Source organism: Panthera leo, chromosome D1, assembly GCF_018350215.1.
Source record: "Panthera leo isolate Ple1 chromosome D1, P.leo_Ple1_pat1.1, whole genome shotgun sequence".
NCBI classification, from domain to species: domain Eukaryota; kingdom Metazoa; phylum Chordata; class Mammalia; order Carnivora; family Felidae; genus Panthera; species Panthera leo.
In genome coordinates this window covers 76,021,803-76,045,578 of record NC_056688.1, presented here as the reverse complement: position 1 = coordinate 76,045,578, position 23,776 = coordinate 76,021,803, and the positions used below count along the sequence as shown (strand labels likewise).

At 37.5% G+C, this 23,776-nt stretch overlaps 1 protein-coding gene across 1 annotated transcript in view; it reads right to left on the bottom strand.

Annotated features, from left to right (window-relative positions):
* Positions 1–14,067: 14,067 nt before the first annotated feature.
* The window catches only part of PRMT3 (protein arginine methyltransferase 3), a 140,920-nt gene continuing 131,211 nt past the window's right edge, over positions 14,068–23,776 (bottom strand). The window contains exon 16 of the mRNA XM_042904362.1: positions 14,068–17,979. Within this exon, the coding sequence (XP_042760296.1) occupies positions 17,870–17,979 (110 nt within the window). The 3' untranslated portion in view covers positions 14,068–17,869. The remainder of the gene's footprint in view (positions 17,980–23,776) is intronic.

Here is a 23,776-nt window from a genome sequence, read left to right as displayed (position 1 = left end):
GTAAGTGTCTGACTTCAGGCCAGGTCATGATCTAATGGTTCATGAGCTTAAGCCCCGCAGCAGGCTGTCTGTCGTCAGCACAGAGCCCTCTTTGGATCCTGTTTCCCCCTCTCTGCCCTCCCTCCACTCATTCTCTCTCTCTCTCTCTCTCTCTCTCTCTCTCTCTAATAAATAAAAACTTAAAAAAAAAAAAAAAGCAAATCAACTATGCAGCACTTCCCAAACATATTTGACCTTTAAAATCTTGCTTCAGAAGAGATTTTAAAGAACTTGTATTCCACAGACCGCATGCTGTTAAACACTAGTACAGAGGGCTTTTGAGTCAGGCATACAGACTTGTGTCAGCGTGTGAGAGCCAGCTGTTAGATTTTCAGGTGATTGTGAAAGCCAGTGGCTCAACTCATTGTTAAAAATTAAATTTACAATTGAATAAATTATATTACACAGGTAATGGTTACTCAAGACTTACCACTTCCTCATTATTTTACCACACTTTACTATAAACTAGGCTCTTAAGATTATGGCTATACATCTACTTAGATCATTGTATCTATATGGTAGAAATATTCTGGTGCTCTTGAGCATCTCTTCCCAGCTCCATGTTCACTGATGGCATGCTGGTAACTTGAAATTAGCTGCAGCAAGGGTATTGACAACACCAAAATCAACAAAGCCTCCCCATCAGGGTTCTTTTGAGGGGAAGAGATCTATTTTAGGAAGACTGGATGTTAAACGTCTACCAGCACACCACTGGAGGCACATATGCTTAAAATGCTGACTTCACTGTTAAGTATGATCTGGGGAAAATGTCTTTGTGCTTTTGAGCTTTGGTCTTCTATTCCTTAAGATTGTTGTGTGCGGACTTCAAGCTGTATTACAAAGCTGTAGTCATCAAGACAGTATAGTACTGGCATAAAAATAGACATGCAGATCAATGGAACAGAATAGAGAACCCAGAAATGGACCCACAAACGTATGGCTAACTAATCTTTGACAAAGCAGGAAAGAATATGCAATGGAATAAAGACAGTCTCTTCAAGTGGGAAAACTGGATAGCAATATGCAGAAAAATGAACCTGGACCACTTTCTTACACCATACACAAAAATAAACTCAAAATGGATGAAAGACCTAACTGTAAGACAGGAAGCCATCAAAATCCTCGGGGAGAAAGCAGGCAAAAACCTCTTTGATCTTGGCCACTGCACCTTCTTACTCAACACGTCTCCAAAGGCAAGGGAAATAAAAGCAAAAATGAACTATTGAGACCTCATCAAAATAAAAAGCTTCTGCACGGCGAAGGAAACAATCAGCAAAACTAAAAGGCAACTGGCGGAGTGGGAGAAGGTGTTTGCAAACGACATATCAGATACAGGGTTAGTACTCAAAATCTGTAAAGAACTTATCAAACTCAACACCCAAAGACCAAATAATCCGGCGAAGAAAGACATGAATAGACACTTCTCCAAAGAAGACATCCAGATAGCCAACCAACACATGAAAAAATGCTCAATATCACTCATCAGCAGACAAATACAAATCAAAACCACAATGAGATACCACCTCACACCTGTCAGAATGGCTAACATGAACAACTCAGGCAACAACAGATGTTGGCGAGGATGTGGAGAAAGAGGATCTCTTTTGCACTGCTGGTGGGAATGCAAACTGGTGCAGCCACTCTGGAAAACAGTATGGAAGTTCCTCAAAAAATTAAAGACAGAACTACCCTACAACCCAGCAATTCCAATACTAGGTATTTATCCAAGGGATACAGGTATGCTGTTTCAAAGGGACACATGCACTCCAATGTTTATAGCAGCACTATCAACAATAGTCAAAGTATGGAAAGATCCCAAATGTCCATCAATGGATGAATGGATAAAGAAGATGTGGATATATATACAATGGAGTATTACTCAGCAATTAAAAAGAATGAAATCTTGCCATTTGCAACTACGTGGATGGAACTGGAGAGTATTATACTAAGCAAAATTAGTCAGAGAAAGGCAAATACCATAGAACTTCACTCATATGAGGACTTTAAGACACAAAACAGATGAACATAAGGGAAGGGAAGCAAAAATAATATAAATACAGGGAGGGGGACAAAAACATAAGAGACTGTTAAATATGGAGAACAAACAGAGGGTTACTGGAGCGGTTGTGGGAGGGGAGATGGGCTAAACGGGTAAGGGGCATTAAGGAATCTACTCCTGAAATCATTGTTTCACTATATGATAACTAACTTGAATGTAAATTAAAGAAAATAAATTAAATAAAAAATTTCTAAATAAAATAATAAAAATTAAAAAATAGACACATTAAAAAAAAAAGATTGTTGTGCGGGCTACATAAACCAGACTGGATTAAAGCAGTGGCTCCCACATCTGACTACACATCAGAATTCCTACAGGTTCCTGATGCTATTCAAGACCTCCAGCAGAGAATCTCCTGGGATGATACCCAGAGATCTGCACTTTCTATAAAGCTCCCCGGAACATGCAGATCTGCTTTTGGGGACAAGTGGTTAAAGCTACCAGTAGAGAAGATTTCTGAACCGACAAGTTGTGAAGAGCCATGTATCTGTTCCAACTCCAGCATAAGCAGCAAGCACAAAATCAAAATTTCTTTTTCTGAAGTATGACTTGTTATGGGGCTGAGGCAAAGAGAGGGGGCCTACTTTCTCCAAAGCTATTTCGTGTCTTCACGAAAGTCAGATTTGCTACCTATTTCATTTTTACTCTATCTATTATACTATATATAAAAATATATTTTTTATAAAAATGTTTATATATATGTATATATACATATATATACATATGTATATATGTATACACACACACGGTTATAAAATCAAAGAGTACAAGAGATTATAAAAATAATAAAACAAGATTCCCTTGCTCCAGTCCTCTCCAAACCAACCCCTCCTCAGAACCAACCTCTTTAAATTTATTAAACAATTTGTTTAAAAATTTTCTTGTGGTCACTTTTGCCTTCCTAAATAATGTATTTATTATCCCTATTTTTTGATTCATTCATCTTAGACATCATCTGTTTCCTTTCTCTATGACAGAAGAGGATTTCACTTACTTCTACTGCCATAACCTTCCCAATTGCTCTAAACATTTTACACATATACTTTTATTGCTTGTTCCATCGACCCTAGATTGTTTCAAGTTATTTCATAAAAAGAATTTTAGAATTCCTAGCCTCTCCTCGGCTCTTCTGCACTCCACCCCAGACACCTCCCAGCTACTGTCTTGTCTTTCTACGTTAAGACCAAATAGACTTCTGTGAGATGCAGTCTGCCTAGCCATGGCTGAGATTTTGAGATTAAGTGGCTACGATCATTTTCCTGGCTCAGAATACTCAAGATTGCCATCAAATGTTGGTCACATAAAATGACAGCAAACAGAGAACATAATTTTGAATTCCCTCAGCTATCCTTTTGTCCATTTAAGGAAAAGATAGGCTCTCTCTCTCTCTCTTTTTTTTTTTTTTTGCCCTGGATCACAGGAGTTATCTCATTAAACCAAATACCATATAGCAGCATGAAGAGCCAGGGCAGACAAAGGTGTAAGGGGAATAAATCTCATTAGGGTCCCAGCAGGAGCATCATTGGAGACACACACACTTATGAGAGAAAGACCTGGGGCTCCACTCATGTTCACATAGTCTCAGCTCCAGTTCTAAAAAGAAAACAACATATCCTGCTTGCTTTCTGAAAACACTTCAAAAGCACTCCTTAAACTATGCAAAAGGTTTTATTCTTTCAAAAACATTTAGGAGAGAGATGGGAATAAAAACACCACTTTAAAAGAAATTCTTGCTGTCACCATTGGTATAAAACTTCATTAAGGTTTAAAAAAGTTTTCTGGTCAAGATTTCTCATTAAACTATTCCTAATTATTGATATTCGTTTATGTAGCCATGTGTTGAATAAATTTTTGGAGTGACTCATAATTTTTCCTCGTTTTCTTACCTATTAATTAATAAGTGAAATAGCAGCGCCTGGGTGGCTCAGTCGGTTAAGTGTCAGACTTCTGGTCAGGTCATGAGCTCACGGTTGGTGCGTTCGAGCCCCGCGTCGGGCTTGTGCTGACAGTTCAGAGCCTGGAGCCTGCTTCGGATTCTGTGTCTCCCTCTCTCTCTGTTCCTCCTCTGCTCTCACTCTGTCTCTCTCTCTCAAAAATAAATAAAAGATTTAAAAAATGAAATAAATAAGTGAAATATTATGTTTCAGAAATAATATATTTGATCTTTTTTTAAAGTTTATTTTGAGAGAAAGAGAAAGCATGAGTGGGGGAGGGGCAGAGAGAGAAGAGAGAGAATCCCAGGCAGGATTCACGCTGTCAGTGCAGAGCCCGATGGCCGGGGGTGGGGGTTCAGACTCATGAACCTGTGAAATCATGACCTGAGCCGAAGTCAGACACTAAACCTACTGAGTCACCCAGGCACATCCCCCACTTTTAAAATTTATTTATTTTGGGAGAGAGAAAGCATGAGTGAGGGAGGGGCAGAGAGAGGGAGAGAATCTAGAAATAATACATTTGATTTTTTAAAGGAAGTTTAAACTATACCTATGAGTTTTCACACACTTAACTAATACAGCAGAATTAGCGTCTGCCAATATACCAAATTATCTACTTTTTGAAAAGGATCAACATGCAAGTAAATAAAAAACCATTTAAATTAGGGCACGTGGGAAACACAGGCTTCTCGCTATGGAATGAATAAGTCAGGAGAATAAAAAGCACAGCATAAGAAATAATGATGCTCTTGGTGGTGAACACAGCATAATGTATAAGCTTGGGAATCACCATGGTGTACATCTGAAGCTAATGTAACATTGTGCGTCAACTATACTAAAAACCCCCAAGTCATTTAAACGTGTATATGCTGCCTAAATGAGCCATCCATATGCAAATTAAGGGTTTTTCTGTGGGCTCAAACCCGTTTGAAGTTTTAGGCTCTGAAGTTTTAAAACATCACTGTGGTTGAGAAAAAAGAAACATTTAAACGTGCACTACTGACACCTGAAAGGTTTCCTAATTCAGAGAAGCAAAATAAACTAATTCATAGATAATAAAATAAGTAATGGAAGAGGAAAAACTGCCATGGTATCACTGATTAACAAATTACCAGCCTAGATTATTGGTCATTAGAGGCTGTATTCATTTTGTGAGAAGTGAGAGGATTAATTTTCAGAAATACCAAATAAAAGCTGTGCTGTCTAGTTAGCAATGAGTTTGCAGCCTATTAGAAATATGTGCAACACTCCCCCTGGCCCGCCCCACCCCGCCCACCACAATGGAGTCCCAAACCCTTAGACACTTCGCTTCTGGTTCTTCTCCCCGACGTATCCATTTTGCAGGCTTATTTTTCGTGGGCTTTGCAACGAGTATGCCAAAGAACTGAAGTCTCTGCGGCACCTCCCAGATAAGGCTGTAACCTCTGTAGTACTCAGCCAATGAGGAATCAGGGGAGGGACTTCGCCTAGGAGATAAATTGCCTGCTGGAACTGCCCCCAGTGTGCTTGTCCATCACACACCTGCCGTTGCAAGAACATTGATTAAACCCTGGGTTCACTCAGAGTCTCCATGTTCGTCCTTTGATTGGGGGCAGTAGGCTTATTTCTCACAATTGCTTTCATTCAGCAGATAGAGGAGGGAGAAAGAAAAATAATAAGGATGAACTGATAAAACAGTATATTAGATGGCAATAAGTACCATGAGAAAAATGAAGGAGGGAAAGGAATTGGGAGTGTGGGCATGTGTTTTTGCCAACTTTAAATTGGCCAGTGAGAGAAATCTTGTTGAGAAAGTGACTCTTAAGCCCAGACCTGAAGGAGATGAGGGAGTCAGGTGACCATCTGTGGGAAGAGCTTTCTAGGCAGAAGGAACAGCCTCAGATGGAAGTGTGCCCATCAAGAGTGAGGATGGGCACGAAAGCCAGGAGGAATGGAGATGAGTCAGTAGGGCTTTGTAGGTGAATGTATGGACTTCAGCTTTTACTCTGAGCAAGACGAGAAGCTTTTTAGAGTGTTTGAGTAAGTGAATAACTGATTTCTATGTTAAGAGGATTTCCTTGGCTGAAGTACTGGGGATAGGAGAGGGAAGGCTGAAATGGGTCAGAAGCAGAAAAGAGGCTCTTAAAATAATCTAAGTCAGTGGTTCTCAAACTTTTTTGGTTTTAGGACCCCTTTACAAATTCTTAAAAATTATTAAGAACTCCAAAGAGCTTTTGCTCATGTGGGTTACATCTATTGGTATTTTACCATAGTAGAAATTAAAACTGAGAAACATTTATAATATTTGGTTATTAATTCACTAAATAATAAACCCATGTTAACAGAAATAACATATTTTATGGAAATAAGTTTTCTATAAATTTTGTATTTTTCAAAACAAAAAATATTTAGTAACATTTTTACAAATCACCTTATTCTCTGGTTTAGTAGAATACACCTGGATTCTCATAGTTGCTTCTGCATTTAGTCTATTACAGTATGTTTTCTGGTTGAGGTATTTGTAACATTATGCATTTTGGGTGGGTGGGGGAATATTAGTTCACTGAGTTATGTAAGTCTTTCAAATATTCACACATTTCATTACATAATATCAAAACCCACAGATGTTATTACTACTTCTAATCAGGTTCAGGATATGCTACCCTAAAATGCAGCATCCTGGCATATTCAAGCTGAAGGGATTTGAGAAATGGCATGTGAAGGAAGAATTCTTCCTCCCTCCCTTTTTTCTATTTCATTAGCTCTGCTTGTGACTTGTTGCTTGTCAGTACACAGGTGAACCCACAGTGTTCAACAGTGGTCATTAGAGCAAACATGTATTTCATCTGTTCTTATGATTTTTTCTTTCAGAAAAAAACTGACTTTCCTCCAAAATAGGTCATAAAACCCTCATGTGAGAGGGTCTCTTCTGTCCTGGGAGAAAAGGAATATAGTATCTCCCAAAATGGAAGGAACACAGAAAAGATAGCCCTCAAACACGCCTTGCTAAGTTTCCCTAGTTAACTACACTTAGCTTATCTTCGTCCGACCACATCTTCCTACAACTTTCCGTTCTTCGTCAAACCTCACATAAAAACCTCAGGTTTGTTTCTTTGGGTCTTCATTTACTTCCTTATGAAGGCTCCTGTGTCATGTAAAACTTACAGAGGCATACCTCAGAGGTATTGTGGATTTAGTTCCAGGCCACTGCAATAAAGCGAGTCAAATGAATTTTTTTGGTTTTCTGGTGCATGTGTTATGTTTACACTCTACTGTAGTCTGTTAAGTGTGCAACAGCATCATGTCTAATCCTTTTGCTGGTGGAGGGTTTTGCCATGATATTGATGGCTGCTGACTGATCAGGTTGTGGTTGCTTGAGGTTGGAGTGGCTGTGGCGATTTCTTAACTAAGACAACAATGAAGTATGCCACAATGATTGACTCTTCCCTTTACAACTTTTCTGTAGTATGTGATGCTATGTGGCAGCATTTTACCTATAGAACTTCTTTCAAAATTAAAGTCGATCCTCACAAATTCTGCTTTATCAGCTAACTTTATGGAGTATTCTAAATCCTCTGTTGTCATTTCAACAATCTTTACCAGGACCAGATTCTATCTAAGAAACCCCTTTCTGTGCTCATCCATAAGACAGAAGTCCTCAGGGGCGCCTCAGTGGCTCAGTCGGTTAAGCATCCGACTTCAGTTCAGGTCATGATCTCACAGTTTGTGAGTTCAAGCCCTGCGTTGGGTTCTGTGCTGACAGCATGGAGCCTGGAGCCTACTTCGAGTTCTGTGTCCCTCCCTCTCTCTCTGCCCCTCCCCCACTCTTGCTTATACTCTCTCTCAAAAATAAATAAACATTTAAAAAAATTAAGGAAGTCCTCAGCCTAACTTTTATAATGGATTTCAGCAAGTCACATTTTCAGACTCCACTTCTAATTTTGTTCTCTTGTTATTTCCACTACATCTGCAGTTACTTCCTCTACTGAAGTTTTGAACTCCTCAAAATCATCCATGAGGGTTGGAATCAACTTCTTCCAAACTCCTGTTCATGTTGACATTTTGACCTCTTCCTATGAATCACAAATGTTCTTATTAGCATCTAGAATGGTGAATCCTTTCCAGGTTTTCAATTTACTTTACCCAGATCATCAGAGGAATGACTATCAGTGGCAGCTACAGCTGTACTGTATTTCTTAAATGAAATTTGAAAGTTGAAATTACTCCTTGACCCATGGGCTGCAGAAGGGATGCTGTGTTAGCAGGCATGAAAACAACATTCATCTCATTATAGATCTCTATCAGAGCTCTTGGGTGACCAGATGCATTGTCAATGAGCAGTAAAATTTTGAAATGAAGGTTTTTTTGAGCAGCACATCTCAACAGTGGGCTTAAAGTATTCAGTGAACCATGCTGCAAACAGATATGCTATCATCCAGGATTTGTTGTTGCAGTTACAGAACATGGGCAGAGTAGATTTAGCATAATTCTTCAGGCCCCTAAGATTTTCAGAATGGTTAAAGAACCGTAGCTTTAACTTAAAAGTCATCACATGCATTAGCCCCCAGTAAGAGCCTGTCTTCTGAAACTTTGAAGGCTGGCACTAACTTCTCTCTAGCTATGAAAGTCCTAGAAGGCATCTTCTTCCAATGGAAGGCTGCTTTGTCTGCACCGAAAATCTGTTGTTTAGCAGTCACCTTCATTAACTAGCTAGATCTTCTGAATAACTTGTTGGAGCTTCTGCATCAGCATTTGCTGCTTCATCCTGCACTTTGATGTTATGGAGATGGCTTCTTTCCTTAAAACTCATTAACCAGCCTCTGCTGTTTTCAGGCTTTTCTTCTGCAGTGTCCTCACTTCTCTCAGCCTTCATAGTACTGAAGAGAGTTAGGGTCTTGCTCTGGATTAGCCGTTGGCTTAAAGGAATATTGCCTCTGGTTTAATATTCTACCTCGACCACTAAAGCTTCCTCCATATCAACAATAAGGCTGTTTCACTTTCTTAGTTTGTGTGTTCACTGGAGCAGCACTTTGAATTTCCTTCAAGAACTTCTGCTTTGCATGCACAACTTGGCTAACTGGTACAAGAGGCTTAGCTTTCAGCCTGTCCCTGCCTTCGACCTACCTTCCTCACTAAGCATAATCATTTCTTGCTTTTGATTTAAAGCAAGAGATGTGGGGCTTTTCCTTTCACTTCAACACTTAGAGGCTACTATAGGGTTATTAATTTGCCTCATTTCAATACTGTTGTTTTCAAAAGGGAATAGAGGAGGCCCAAGGAGAGGGAGAGAGGGGAATGTCTAGTCCATGGAGGAGTAAGAAGAATCACACTTAAGCTCATTGTCTCATATGGGTGCAGTTTGTGGTGCCCCACAACAATAACGGTAACACCAAACATCACTGATCACAGGTCATTATAACAAATACAGTAACAATGACAAAGTTTGAAATATTGTGACAATTACTGAAATTACAGACACAAAGTGTGGGAAAATGGCACTGACACACTTGCTCATCAATGCAGGGTTGCTGCAAACCTTCAGTTTGCAAAAAATCTGTGAAGCACAATAAAGCAAAATGCAGTAGGGGTGCCTGAGTGGCTCAGTCAGTTAAGCATCTGACTTCAGCTCAGGTTGTGATCTCGCAGTTCATGGGTTCGAGCCCCACGTCAGGCTCTGGTGTTGACAGCTCAGAACCTGGAGTCTGCTTCAGAGTCTTTGTCTCCTTCTCTTTCTGCCTTTCCCTGTTCATGAGCTGTTTTTCTCTCTCTTTCAAAAATAAACATTTATTTAAAAAAAATTTTTTTAACGTTTATTTATTTTTGAGATAGAGAGACAGAGCATGAACGGGGGAGGAGCAGAGAGAGAGGGAGATACAGAATCGGAAGCAGGCTCCAGGCTCTGAGCCATCAGCCCAGAGCCTGACGCGGGGCTCGAACTCACGGACCGCGAGATCGTGACCTGAGCTGAAGTCGGACGCTTAACCGACTGAGCCACCCAGGCGCCCCTCAAAAATAAACATTTAAAAAAATTTTTTAGCAAAGTGCAATAAAACAAAGTATGTCTATGTTAAATAAATTTGTAAGTTTTTCTCTTGTGAATTTGTCTTTTGTTACATGGGTCATAGTCAAGAACTTAAAAGTAGACAAAAAAGATATTTCTCTTCCCTTATACCATTTATCTTTAAAGAACTGGGAAACCCTCAAACTCATAAGGATAGATACAGGCTTTCTAAAATTACAATTTTAGCTTGAAAACTAGTATTTTATAATTAGCAACAAATTCTACCAGTTGTTTTCTTTGAAGTGTTAAGCTCAATTTGTTCTTTTGCAGGACAATGTCTGCCACAGTTCGCCAGTCATTCTTTCAAATAAAAATAACATTCCATGAAAAAAATGGCTAATTTAGCTCACAAATCAATTCCACCAGTGCATTCCCTGGAGAAAAATATTGTATTTCAGCATGAAGCAGAAGTGTTTTATTAGAATCATACAGAATATTAAAAAGACATGTACTCAAGGGTCAAGATCTAGTGAAATTAATACTTACCACTTCACTGAGGACATTTTAGAGTATGTGTCAGGGAAGAATAAAATGATTACTTCAGTATAGTTGTACTCAAGGGTCAAGATCTAGTGAAATTAATACTTACCACTTCACTGAGGAGATTTTAGAGTATGTGTCAGTGAAGAATAAAATTATTACTTCAGTATAGTTTGATGCCTTGATTTGTGCTAAAGGTCCAGCACTATTATCCACAATTGCTTCTGCATCATTAGTGTAAATGCCAATACAGTGAAAAAGACAATGTGTTAGTATTATTGCAAAAATAGTTTTGAACTCCTGCAAGAGTTTTATTTTGGAGTCACTAGGGGTCTGCTGTCTACATTCTGAAAACTAATGACAAGGTGAAAGATGATGCTGGTTTGCACCAGCATGGCAGTAGCGAAACTGTTTTAGTTCTGGATAGATTTTAAAAGTAGATCCTCTAAGGTTTGCTGGCCAGCTTGGATGTGGAGTCAAGGAGAAAGGGGTCGAGGACCCTCATGTTTCTGGCCTGAGCTACTGAAATAAGAAATTCTAGTAAGTGAAGTAGAGAAAGATAGCAAGAGCAGGGTTTGGGGAAGATCAGAAATACAGTTTGGGGAAATGCTAAGTTTGAGCTGCCCAGTAGACATGTCATGTAGGCAGCTGGATACAGTCTGCAGTGGAGGATAGATGGCTAGAGATACACTTAAGAGTCATCAACATCTAAGTATCTAAAGCCACAACACTGGATGAAATCACCAAGGGAGAGAAGATGGGCAGAAAAGAGATCCCAGGACAAAGGTGCCAATATTTAAAGGTGAAGAGGCGAGGAAAAGCCAACAAAGGAAACCTGAAGAATGGTCAAGGAGGAAGGAGAGTGGGGAAGGCCAAGATCAATGTCTCCAGGAGTGTGATCATCAGCATCCAATACTGCTAGTAGCTCAAAACGAGGGCTGAGACTTGGTCACCGGATTTAGCAACATGTAGTTCACTGGTGACCTTGATAAGAGTAGTTTCAATGAAGTGGAGGCAGAAATCTTCATGAGAATGGGTTCAAAAAACAAGATCTGTACACAAATGTTCATAATCGCTACAGCCTGGAAACAATCTAAATGTTCATCAAGAGGTGAATGGATAAACAAAGGAGTAGAATTCCATTTATAAAATGGAATAATATTCAGTAATAAAAAGGAATGGACTGTTGACACACACCAACAGGATGAATCTCAAAAACTGTGCTAAAGGAAGCTGGAAATGAAAGAGTACATACTATACGACCCCATTTACATGAAGTTCTAAAACAGGCAAAACAAATTTATCTTTATGGAAATCGGATTAGTGTTTGGAAAAGGGAGTGGGAATAAATGTTGACTGCAAAGTAGCACAAGAAAACCTGTTGGTGTGAAGGAAGTGTTTTAAATATTAATAGGGGTGATGAGTACATGCATAAATTTGTCAAAAGTCATCATACCGTACACTTAATTTGGGTGCATTTTGTTGTATATAAACTATACCCCAATACAGTTTAAAAAAATAATGGGAAGAGAGGCAACGCTGACAGTGAACATGGGCAAATCTTTTTTTTTTTTTTAACTAAAAGCATTTAAAAAAAATGTTTATTTTTTGAGAGAGACAGAGCGTGAGCAGGGAAGGGGCAGAGAGAGAGGGAGGCACAAAATCTGAAGCTGGCTCCAGGTTCTGAGCTGTCAGCACAGAGCCTGATGCAAGACCCAGTCTCATGAACTGTGAGATGATGACCTGAGCCGAAGTTGGACGCTTAACTGACTGAGACACCCAGGCACCCCATGGACAACTTTGAGTGGACTCAATGTATAAGGAAAATTAGAAATGTGGCAATAGCAGAAGGGAGAAGTGGAGTTAATTTTTTTTTTTTTTAAATCATAGGCGAAATAGCCTATTTGTAGGTTAATAAGAGTCGGGGAAGGAAATATGATAGAGGAGAGATGCTGAAACAATGAACTACTGAGAGTGGGATGTGGGACACAGGGAGAAGCTGGCTTTGGCTAGAAGTAGAGGTTCACTTAGCGGGAAGGCAGTATCTGGGCACAGGTAAATGTTGGCTGGGGGGGGTGTGCTATGGAAACCTGTGGAAGTTCTCAGATTGGTTCTATTTTCTCAGTAAAATAGGAAATAAGGACCTCAGCTGAAAGAATGAGGGAAGATGCTCTAGAGGTTGGAGGAGAGAAGGTATAAAATAATCATTGATGACAGTGTGAGACAAATGGACTAGGGAAATAAGGACGGACTCTGGACACTTGAGATTAGGGCTCATGAATTTAAGACTAGACCATCAACATGGTTGAGTGTTTTCTTCCAGTCTCACTGAGCTACACATGTGGAGTCATGCATTTGGATTTGAAGTGGAACTGTGGTATACCCATGAGTACAGAAAAGTGAAGGAGAGGCAAAGAAATTGCAGCTATGTGAAAGGGAGTGTTTATAATGATGGACTATGGATTTTAAACTGATCCAAGAGGGAGGTGTAAGCATGAAGAGGTGAGGAACAGTGAAAATGTGATAGGAATTAATGGATTTGGTCTTGATGGAGTTGAAGGATTGCTGAAATTCTCAGAGAATGAGCTGAAAAGAGAAGTAGTTAGAATGATACTTAATGTGGAGCTTTACAGGAGAGCTTGAGTTCTGGGTATGGCCAGTTCCAGAGGATGACCATAATGGTAAGTGGCTGAGGTAAGGTGGAGGGCAAGATCACTGGTTGAGATCAATGAGCCAAAAGGTCAGGGTATAAAAGGATCATCCACAGGAGATCTTAAACTCACTGATTAAGCAGGAGCACTGTGTGGCAGTGTTGGCAGCTAAAACTTTTAAGGAATGGAGACTGATCTGGAGGTGGGGAGTCAATACCAACAAAATAAAAGTGTTTGTGTTACAGTCTTGACAAGAGATAAAAATGAGAGGGGGTGGAAAGGACTCTGGGGGAGAATGATGTATCGCTGGCAACCAAAAGCACGGAAGTCACCTATCTCACACCCAAGTCTAGGGAGATTAGTGGTGTTGGAGAGGACAGTCTCAATATGAGGTCCACAGGGTAAGCAATATCCTCAGAAGGGCAAGGGATTTTAAGAGAGAAAAGGAGATATACAGAACTGTATTGGGGTAAGAAATGGGATGCAGAACAATCTGGGAGGCAGTGGCTTCATCTTCCTTGACTATTTGTTAAGTTATTGTTGTTTTCATTTTAAACAATTACAATGAACTCAATGATAGACAATTTCTGTATATATTTAGCTACACTCTAGAGATAAATGAATGCTAACCATTCCACATCAGCCAAGGTGTTGTGGCAATATATGAAAACCGTTTCTTTTGTAGGCTTTTTTTTTTTTTTTTTAATATTTTATTTATTTTTGAGAGAGAGAGAGTATGAGCAGGGGAGGTGCAGACACAGGGAGACACAGAATCTGAAGCAGGCTCCAAGCTCCAAGCTGTCAGAACAGAGCCCAACATGGGGCTCAAACCCAGGAATCAAGAGATCATGACCTGAGCTGAAGTCGGACGCTTAACTAACTGAGCCACCCAGGCACCCCCCCACACTTTTTTTGCACCCAAAACTTTATTGGAAAGGACAAGTGAATTGCTAAGACACTTTAAAAGTACTTTGCTCATTCATCATTCTGCTTGGAAAAGTTCACCCTAACTTTATAGCAAGGAAAGAAACAAAATCATTAAAAATATATGTACCTCTAAGGCAACATGGTCTCATTTGATAGGTGGGCAGGAACTTTACATACCTTCCCACGGGGCCTAGTGCATGGGAACTAGGAACACCACATTCTACGGTGAGAACCCAGCAAGGAAGACGCCAAGGCATGTTGAAAAGTGCAGATATAAAGCAATTTTCCCAACTGTCTCTCCTAATGTCGGCAGCTGGTTTTGGACCCAGAGCCCTCTTAAAAACCCAGAGGTTAGTGAGATTCATAAAAGTCCTTCTTTATTAGTTGAGTTTGTAGCTGTGGGCGGGGTTCATCCATCTCTAACTTTGAAAAGTTCTTCTGTACCCTTTTCTGGTCTTAAAACTTTCTAAATAAAATTGATTATCAGCTATAAAGTTTTAGTGTATGGATTCCCTTTGCACAATTACAACTGTTACAATTCCAGACACCAGTCTCAAGTATGTAAATATAATATATATATACACACACACACACACACACACACACTTTTTTTTTTTTTTAAATTAGGGTAAGTCTTGGTTAGTCCTCGAAGTCTCATAAATGAAGTACATCTAGTTGCTTAGCTCCATGTTTGTAAACACTGTAGTCTTTGTAATGTGCTCTATTGGGTGTATATTCTCTGCCATGGCCATTAATGAACCTTGTGAAGAAATATTCTGCCTTCAGTATTAGCTATCTCTGCTCCAATAAAACTTTATCAAACTGGGCAATGGGGTGGATTTGGCCCCAGGCTATAGTTTGCTAACCCTACGGCAGGCAATGCTTGACCTCAGCTATCTCACTGACCTTGCCTTTCATCATAGATTCAAACTCCATGACAGTATTGCATGCTTAATATGTTTTGGGAATATTCTCCACAGAAAAATCTGAATCCCTAGCTGTTTTGGGTGTGTGCGACAGCCCAGTAGCCTAAGTGATCATTTCTGGCATGGCTGGCAGGAGCTAAGTAATGTATCATCCGTATCATCCTGTTTTAATCTCTCCTACTGAATATTCTTAGCAGTACTGTTAGCATACTTGCCTCACTTGATAGTATGATTGGTGAGATCGGTATGGGCTGATCTCAAGTCCTTTACTTCACACAATACGTTTTAGATATTTCATTTTAAAAACTGAGAAAGGTAGAATGCTGAAAGACACAGGTGGACCACCAGGTTAATCCAGATTAAGTGGTAAGAAAGCAATTAACTCTGTAGGACCAGAATTACTTGCCCTTCCCTTCAAACAGGGATTATTTCAAAGTGAAATGACAGCTCCCTAATTTATTTTAAAGTGTGTTCTTAGCAGTTGGGGCTACTTCTTAGACCACTTTGTGCAATGCTGTACGCCCTCAAGAGTTGTTTGGTTGAAACGGTCCTTCCAAATGCTTGTTCAGAAAATACTGTTCCACTGAATAGAGATGATGATTATATTTGGATGAAACCCACACATTACAACATAAAAATGTTAATTTTCACAATGAAAAATAGGAGGAAAAATGTATCTTCTTAATTGAAATGAAATAAAATCTTTGCAACAAAGTAGTCTGCTATTCATAAATGTGCAGCTGCCACAGCATGAAAGGACACTGTATTTATCATTGTTAAAGAATATGAAGTACTTATTTTTCAAAGTAGTTTGACAGCTGAAATTCCAATCAAAGAGCTAATATTTGGACTCTCGTGTTCTCATAAAATGTTTAGGTACATACATTAAAATGTTCTACCCTGAAAATGGAAACTGAAAAGAACAGAGATCTACCAACTGTGGTTGGGCTATTTATAACCGGGAGAAACTGAAGAGAGCCACTGGATGAAAATCCCATGTAAAACAAACAAGGGTTTTGGGAAAAAAAATCATTGTTAAGAAATACTTAAAAAAAAAAATGGTTATGCACTTACAAGAAAGAAAAACAAAGCAAAAAAAAAAAATAGATGGTTTTTGGTTACTTTAAACATCCATTAAATCTTATGGGGGCTTCCTTACTTTCATCACCCCAACACACTCAAATTTCTACATGAGGCCCTTCCAGACAAAATTTGAAGTACTCTGAACTATACTATTAGCACCACACATTTCCAGTCATGTTCTGAATTCAAATGGTGAAAACAAGCTGGCTTGTTTAACCCAGTGAAAACAGAAATCATGCTTATGTAAGAAGCAAGACTTAAGAGACTATGTATGGTCTGAAATACATCATCTGAAGGTGTTAATTCTCCCATTGCTAGAACTCCAATTCTCTAATAAACACCAAAAGACAACTTTTTGATAGTTTTTGCTATATTAAACATTAAGTTTTGCTGAAATCTTCCCATGCATTCATGTACTTAAGGGTAGCATTGAAGTGACAGTTCCTAATCTAATGTAGACACCACATATTCCACGGAAGGGATCCTTGACTGCATAGTTATGATACTACCACCCAGCATTTACTGTCTTCTGTGTGCCACACACTGATCAAAGTAGTTGAAATGTATTAACTCATGAACTGGCACGTTATAGTGGGGGAGAGAGGTTAGGAACATGACTAAGATTACACAGCAAGTAAGAGCGGGCACCAAAGCTTGAACCTAGGCACTGACTCCAGAGCTCATGATTCTCAACACTATGCTATGCTGCCTTGTGTGTGCCTTATTTTGAAAAAGAACCAGCTTTTGAACTGAAAAGAAACTGTGACCCAGCTGTCCTTAAATCCCTGTTTTCTTAAGGATGATTCCTTTAAGACTTGTTTTAAATGTTTCTGATTGTATAAAAGGCTTTAGTATGTTAAAATATCATTTTATAATGCTAGCGGTTATTGTATATATTCTATTGAATGTTTTCTACTCTGCACTTCAAACTGTGTAAATAGCTGTAAGTGACACAGTTGTACAGAGTGACAGAAGTACATTAACAGTTACATGTTTAACTTTGCACATAAATCTAGTTTGAAAAAGATGTATTAGTAAATAAGTACTTATTCTTCCCAACCTTTGAAAACATACATGAAACCTAGGATAAATGTACTGAAATTAGACTTCCTGGGCAGCACTAGAAAACTGTGTGTTTGCAAAGAGGAAAGCAGCTACAAAATGAGAAGTTCAGAACTAGAGGATAATCAACTAAGCTGTCCTTTAAATGTGATTTGTGTGACGCTCTTTTCCATATTTTGGTCCATTCCACTTGCTGATATTCTTTTAAATAATACAATTAAAAACTACTCCTCAGAGCAGAAATCTGCAATAAAATGTATAATAGCTTGTGTACAGTTACTAGTTTAATAAAACATTACCCAAATAATCAGTTACTAGTGTTTAAAATTTATAGTAAGAAACATTAAAAACAACAAAAGAATATCTCTGTTCCAAATTTAGGCCTATTGAAATGATCTTCAATGCAGCTAAACTCAATGTAGGGGTTATATCTAGTAAAATCTTGCTGACCAGACTCCTAAGACTGTGATTATGTAGGCAGTCCACTAGGATCAGTTGGTTCCCCTCAGCTGAATTATATTAGATTCCTACCATGTGTTTCTGGTACTGAGGAGAATCATTAGGGAAGGATCATCCACATGCTCACACAAAGCCCCTCTCTCCACCCCCTACCCATGTCCCACCCTCCATAATAAAAACCGCAAGTTAGTTGTGCTTTTGTGGGCTTTTCACTGGAGACCGTAAGTTTGAGTTGAATTATTCAATGTGAGGGTCACAATGAGAGAACGTGGATCTTTCTTATTCTTGTGGACTGTGATTTTTCCTTTCAAGGCTTCACCTATAAAAGAAAGGCAAAATATGCGTTTGAGAATTCAAGGGATACAATCTAGCAGAAAAGTAATAATGTATACCTGGTACTTCTTTTTTTGTTGTTGTTGTGAGATGTTTCATTATTTAAAAAAAATTAACATTTAATTTTTAGGGCAATTTTATGTTTAATTTTTTAACAAAGTAGATCTACAATACAGGTACAGCAATATTTGGGGAAGTGAAATTTTTATAATAATAGCTCAAAGGATTGGAGGGTGTAAATGACAGTATCATACTGAAAGAGTCTTAAACTATAAATGAAATTGTGTAATAATGTTTGATGGTAGTCTGTGGTAAGCTACAGATGCATGCTGGAACTCTAGAGCAACAATTACAAAAACAAACCCAACACGTATAGTTAATCAGGCAAGGGTTTAGATAAAATGAAATAATAGAGAGTATTCAATCAAAAAAAAAATGCAAGAAGGAAAAGAGGAATAAATGACAGAGGGGATAAATAGAAAACAAATTAACAAATGACAGAATTAAATATATCACACATAATAACATTATATGGAAATGTGTTCAATATACTTTAAATAGAAAGACAGAGTCAAACTAAAGGAAGGAGAAAGATATTCTATATAAACATTAATCATAAAGAGTTTTAAATAGAAGTATTAATCTTAGACAAAGATGACTTCAGGAAAAAAAATATAACCAGAGATAAAGAGACACATTTAAAAATGACGTGTTCAATTCATAACTGAGACATAAGAAACTTTTATGTATGTATGATTACAGAGCTTCAAAATGCATGATGCAGAGCTGACAGAACCATAGGAAGAAAGAGATAATCCATAATTATCACTGGAAATTTCTCCTCTCCTTTTCCAATAATTGCAATAACATTGCAGTAACAACTACTGCAGAAAGTATATGGAAGACTTAACACCCTATTAACCAACTTGACCTGGCTGACATCTACAGAACCAAGATCGATTACATCTATACATGCTGGGTCATAAAACAAATGTTTTTAATACATTTAAACATAAAAATACTTGAATAATCCTAAACATTTAGGAATTAAAACAACAGACTTCTAAATATTCCATAAATCAAAATAAAAATCAGAAGGAAAATTAGGCAGCATTTAATCTGAATAATGAATCACAAAATACAAAAATATGTGACCTACAGCTCAAATAGTGCTTTGAGGAAAAATTTATAGCTTTAAATGTTCACATTAGAAAGCAAAGAAAACAAGCACAGAGGTCTTCACTGGTGAATTCTATCAAATGTTTAAGGAAAAATAGTAACAAATTACATAAATTCTTATAAAAAAGAAAGGAGGGAATACTCCTCAACACACCTTGGGAGGCAGCACTACCCTGATATTGAAACAAGATAAATTCATTACATTACAGCTAAATATCCCTCATAAACAAAGATTCAAACATCCTTTGAACAAAAGAGAAAAATCATATTACTGTCTCATAAAATATACAAAAACCATCTGACAACTTTAATTTGTAATAACTTTCAGCAAGCTAGCAATAGAAGGAATCTTCTTCAAGTTGATAAAGGGAATCTATGAGAAACTCCTGGTAATATCATTCTTAATGGTGAAGGACTGACTGCTTTCTTCCTAAGACTGGGACTGTGGTAAGGATGATCATTCTGACCACCTCTAATCAGTATTCTATTGGATGTACTAGTGAGGGTATTAAGGTGCGGGGGGAGGAATAAAAAAAGGATATAGATTGGAGAAAAAACAAAAGAAGCGAAACAGTCTTTATTTGCAGAACACATGATCTTACAGAAAATCCTAATATGCGGGATGCCTGGGTGGCTCAGTCGGTTGAGCGTCCGACTTCAGCTCAGGTCACCATCTCATGGCTTGGGAGTTTGAGCCCTGCATCGGGCTCTGTGCTGACAGCTCAGAGCCTGGAGCCTGCTTCAGATTCTGTGTCTCCCTCTCTCTCTCTCTGCAACCTCCCCCACCCCACCCCCGATTGTGCTTTGTCTCTCAAAAATAAATAAACATTTTTAAAAAATTAAAAAAAAAAAAAAGAAGATCCTAATATGCAAAAAAAGCTACTAGAACTGTAAGATGGTTTAGCAATCTTAGGATATAAGGTTAATATAAAAAAATCACATTTCTATATGCTAGCCATGCAGAATTAGAAACTGAAATAAAAACCCACAAGAGCATTTACAATAGCATCAAAAAAAGCATATCATACTTAAAGATAAATGTAACATGTGTACTATTTAGTCACATAAAACTATAAAATAGTGTTAAAGATGATCACTTTACAGTTGACCCTTGAACAAAACAAGTTTGAACTGCACAGGTCCACTTACATGTGGACCTTTTAAAAAGAAATATAGTACAGTACTGTAAATGCATTTTCTTGTGATTTTCTTAACATGTTCTTTTATCTAGCTTACTTTATTGTAAGAATACAGTATATAATACATATACAAAAAAAGTATTAATTGGCTGTTTATGTTTTTGGAATGGCTTTTGGTCAACAGGAGGCTATCAGTAGTTGAGACTCTGGGGAGTCAGAAGTTATATGCAGATTTTCAACTGTATGGGGGGGGGTTGGCCACATTGTTCAAGAGTCAACTATTAATGGAGGGATACATTTTGCTTGTGGATGAAAGACAAAATACTGTGAAGATGTCAGTTCTCCTCAAAGTAATCTATAGATTCAAATCAAAATCCTGGCAGGTTTTTTGTGTAGAACTTAACAACTAGATTTTAAAATGTACATGGAAATTTAAAGGATCTAGAATAGTGAGAACAATTTTGAAAAAAAACACAACAAAGTAGGAGCTCTTATATCATCTTATAAAGACAGTGTCTAACGGCCATAAAGATAGACACAAACCAATGGACCAAAACAGAGCTCAAAAATAGTCATATATATGTATGGTCAATTAATTTCTGACTAAGGAGCCAAGTGTTTAAATTGGAAGAGGACAGACTTTTCACGAAATGATGATGAAATAACCTAATATACGTTTGGGAAAAGATGAACTATTACTCTTAAAATTAACAGGAGATACATTCTGGACCTAAATGTACAAGGCAAAACTGTAACAGTTTTAGAAGAAACATGTAAGAAAGACTTAGGGGAGCAAAGATTTCTTAATTAGGACACAAAAGTACAAACTTCAAAAGTTGTTAAGACAATGACAAGACATGCCAGGGATTGGGATAAAACATTAGCAACACATATATATGACAAAGAATTTGTACCCACATATATAAAGATTCTTTTAATTCAGTAAGTTGACAAACACCCGATTAAGAATGCAGCAAAACATTTTCACAGAAACCTCACACCCACAAAATATACAAATGACCAATAAACGTATGAAAAGACGCTCAACATTGTCAGCCACCAGGCAAATGCTAATTAGAAGTACAGCTATTGCTCCACAGACAACAGAATGACTTCAGTTAAAATGACTGACCTTTCCTACAAGTGCTAACAAGGATGGGGAGCAGCTGAAATCACAATGGTGGTAGGACTGCTGAATAATGAGTGATTTTGAAAACATTTGCTAGTTTTTTTATAAAGTTAAACATACATTTACCATTAAGACCCAATGATTCCACTTCTAGGTATTTACCCAAAAGAAATGAAAACCTCTGTCCACATGAAGAAATACTTTTACATGAATGTTTGTAGCAACTTCATTCATAATGAACTTCATTCATTCATAATGCATAATGTTTCCTAACTGGAAACAATCCAAAGTCTAGCACCAGGTGAATGTGTAAGTAAACTGTGGTGCTGCCATATAAAGGAATACTATTTGAGAATAAAAAGGAACAAACTACTGATACACAGACGTAGCTCAAATATGCTAACAAGCTGGAGTACATTCTGCAGAACTACTTTGATTGTAAAATTCTAAAAGAATACTAATACCTTAGTAGTAGTAATAACACTAATACATAGTGACAGAAAGCAGATAAATGGTTGTCTTGGTCTGGGGATTGGAGCTGGGATGACTAACCACACAGGGGATCAAGGAAGAAACTTTTTGTATTGACGTAAATACTCTTTATCTTGATTAGACAAATGGTGCCTACATTTGTCAGAACTCATCAAGGCATACAATAAAGATATGTGAATTTTTATTATATGTGAATTATAGAATAGAACTGTTTAACAACTGTGGTGACTTAGGAATAAAGTGACTCATAGATAAATGGAATATAGTAGAGAAACCGAAAATCCATTATCGCAATTTAGTGCACAGTAAATACAGTAATACAATCTTTTTCAATAAGAAGCCGGTCAGAAATGAAAAGGAAAAGTTTGAAGATTTGATTACATAAAAGTAAAAACAAAATTCTATAAAATAAGATACTCTAAAGAAAGAAAAGCAACTTAAAACACTATTCCTTTCACTTCTTTGAATCACAAATACTTAAAGTGAATTTTGATTTGATTCCTTAAGAAGAATGATCAGAAATGGAATACCTTCATAAAAGGTATAAAGTATATTCCAGTTTTACATTCCTGCCATCTTTATCAACTCGAGGTGTTACGAGAAACCAAACAAAAGGGGAACCTGGGTGGCTCAGTCAGTTAAGTGTCCAACTTTGGCCCAGGTCGTGATCTCACAGTTTGTGAGTTCAAACCCTGCGTCGGGCTCTATGCTGACAGGTCAGAGCCTGGAGCCTGCTTCAGATTCTGTGTCTTCCTCTCTCTCTGCCCCTCCCCTGCTCATGCTCTTTCAAAAATAAATAAATGTTAAAAAAAAAAAAAGAAACCAAATAAAAAATGAGTGAAAGAAAACAATAAAAATATTTTTGTTATTTAGATAAACAACCCCCAGAATCTGCCTGCTTTGTTTTGCATTTCAGTGATTATCAGTGATGAAGGGTATTATCTCAATTATTTCAAATGCTTAATCACCACACACAAAAAAATCCTTTGTGCATTCCTGTGAGTGGTTTTGTTGATATATATGAGGTACTGCTGCAATTATTTCTTTTTACTGCACGTCCTGCTGTTTCATTTAATTCAGAAATCTAGCACAAGTCAAAATAGTAATGGATACCTTCGTTACATTTTCATAAAAAAATTTAAGCATCAATATTAAACAAAACATCTGAATAATTAAAAAGTCTTAACAGTAACTGCCTTATAAGCTGATATGGTAATTTTAATGTCTTAAAATGAAATACAAGCAAAACAACTATTTCTCTAATAATCTTAATTTCAAAATGAGGGTGCAAACAGCACTTATTTAAGTTAATTAAATAGCACGAAGGGTCATGGTAATAAATACATAATTCACACTGCTGAACTCCCTTCAATTGTTCAGGCCTGACAAAAGTGCCAAGACAGTGGCTGTAATACGAGAATAGATCGTAGTCATTTATCAGTGTCAAATAGATATAAAATGACTGATGTTGTTAAGCGTGCATACTGTGGTGAGAGCTGGAAAGGACACTCTGTGAAGCTGAGCTGTATCACCTTGTTTTTATCATCGGCAGACGGCTATTAGAACCACAAAGCAGTGTTGCGTTCAGTAAGGAACAAAATTGATTTCATTTCAATTCTGTTCTTGTGTTTTTTTTAAATTAATTTCTTCTAGAGCAATGAAATTTCATTTCCCCAGAAAGGAGAAAAACTTAAAAATCATTATTATCACTATTAAAGCTTAGAGGTAAAGAATGAAAGAAAAAAATAAATGATTTTTCTATCATCAAGCTTACTAGATATATATAAAGAAAGAAAAATAAATAGACTGATTTTAGTCACGTTTTCAAAGCCAAATTACATGAA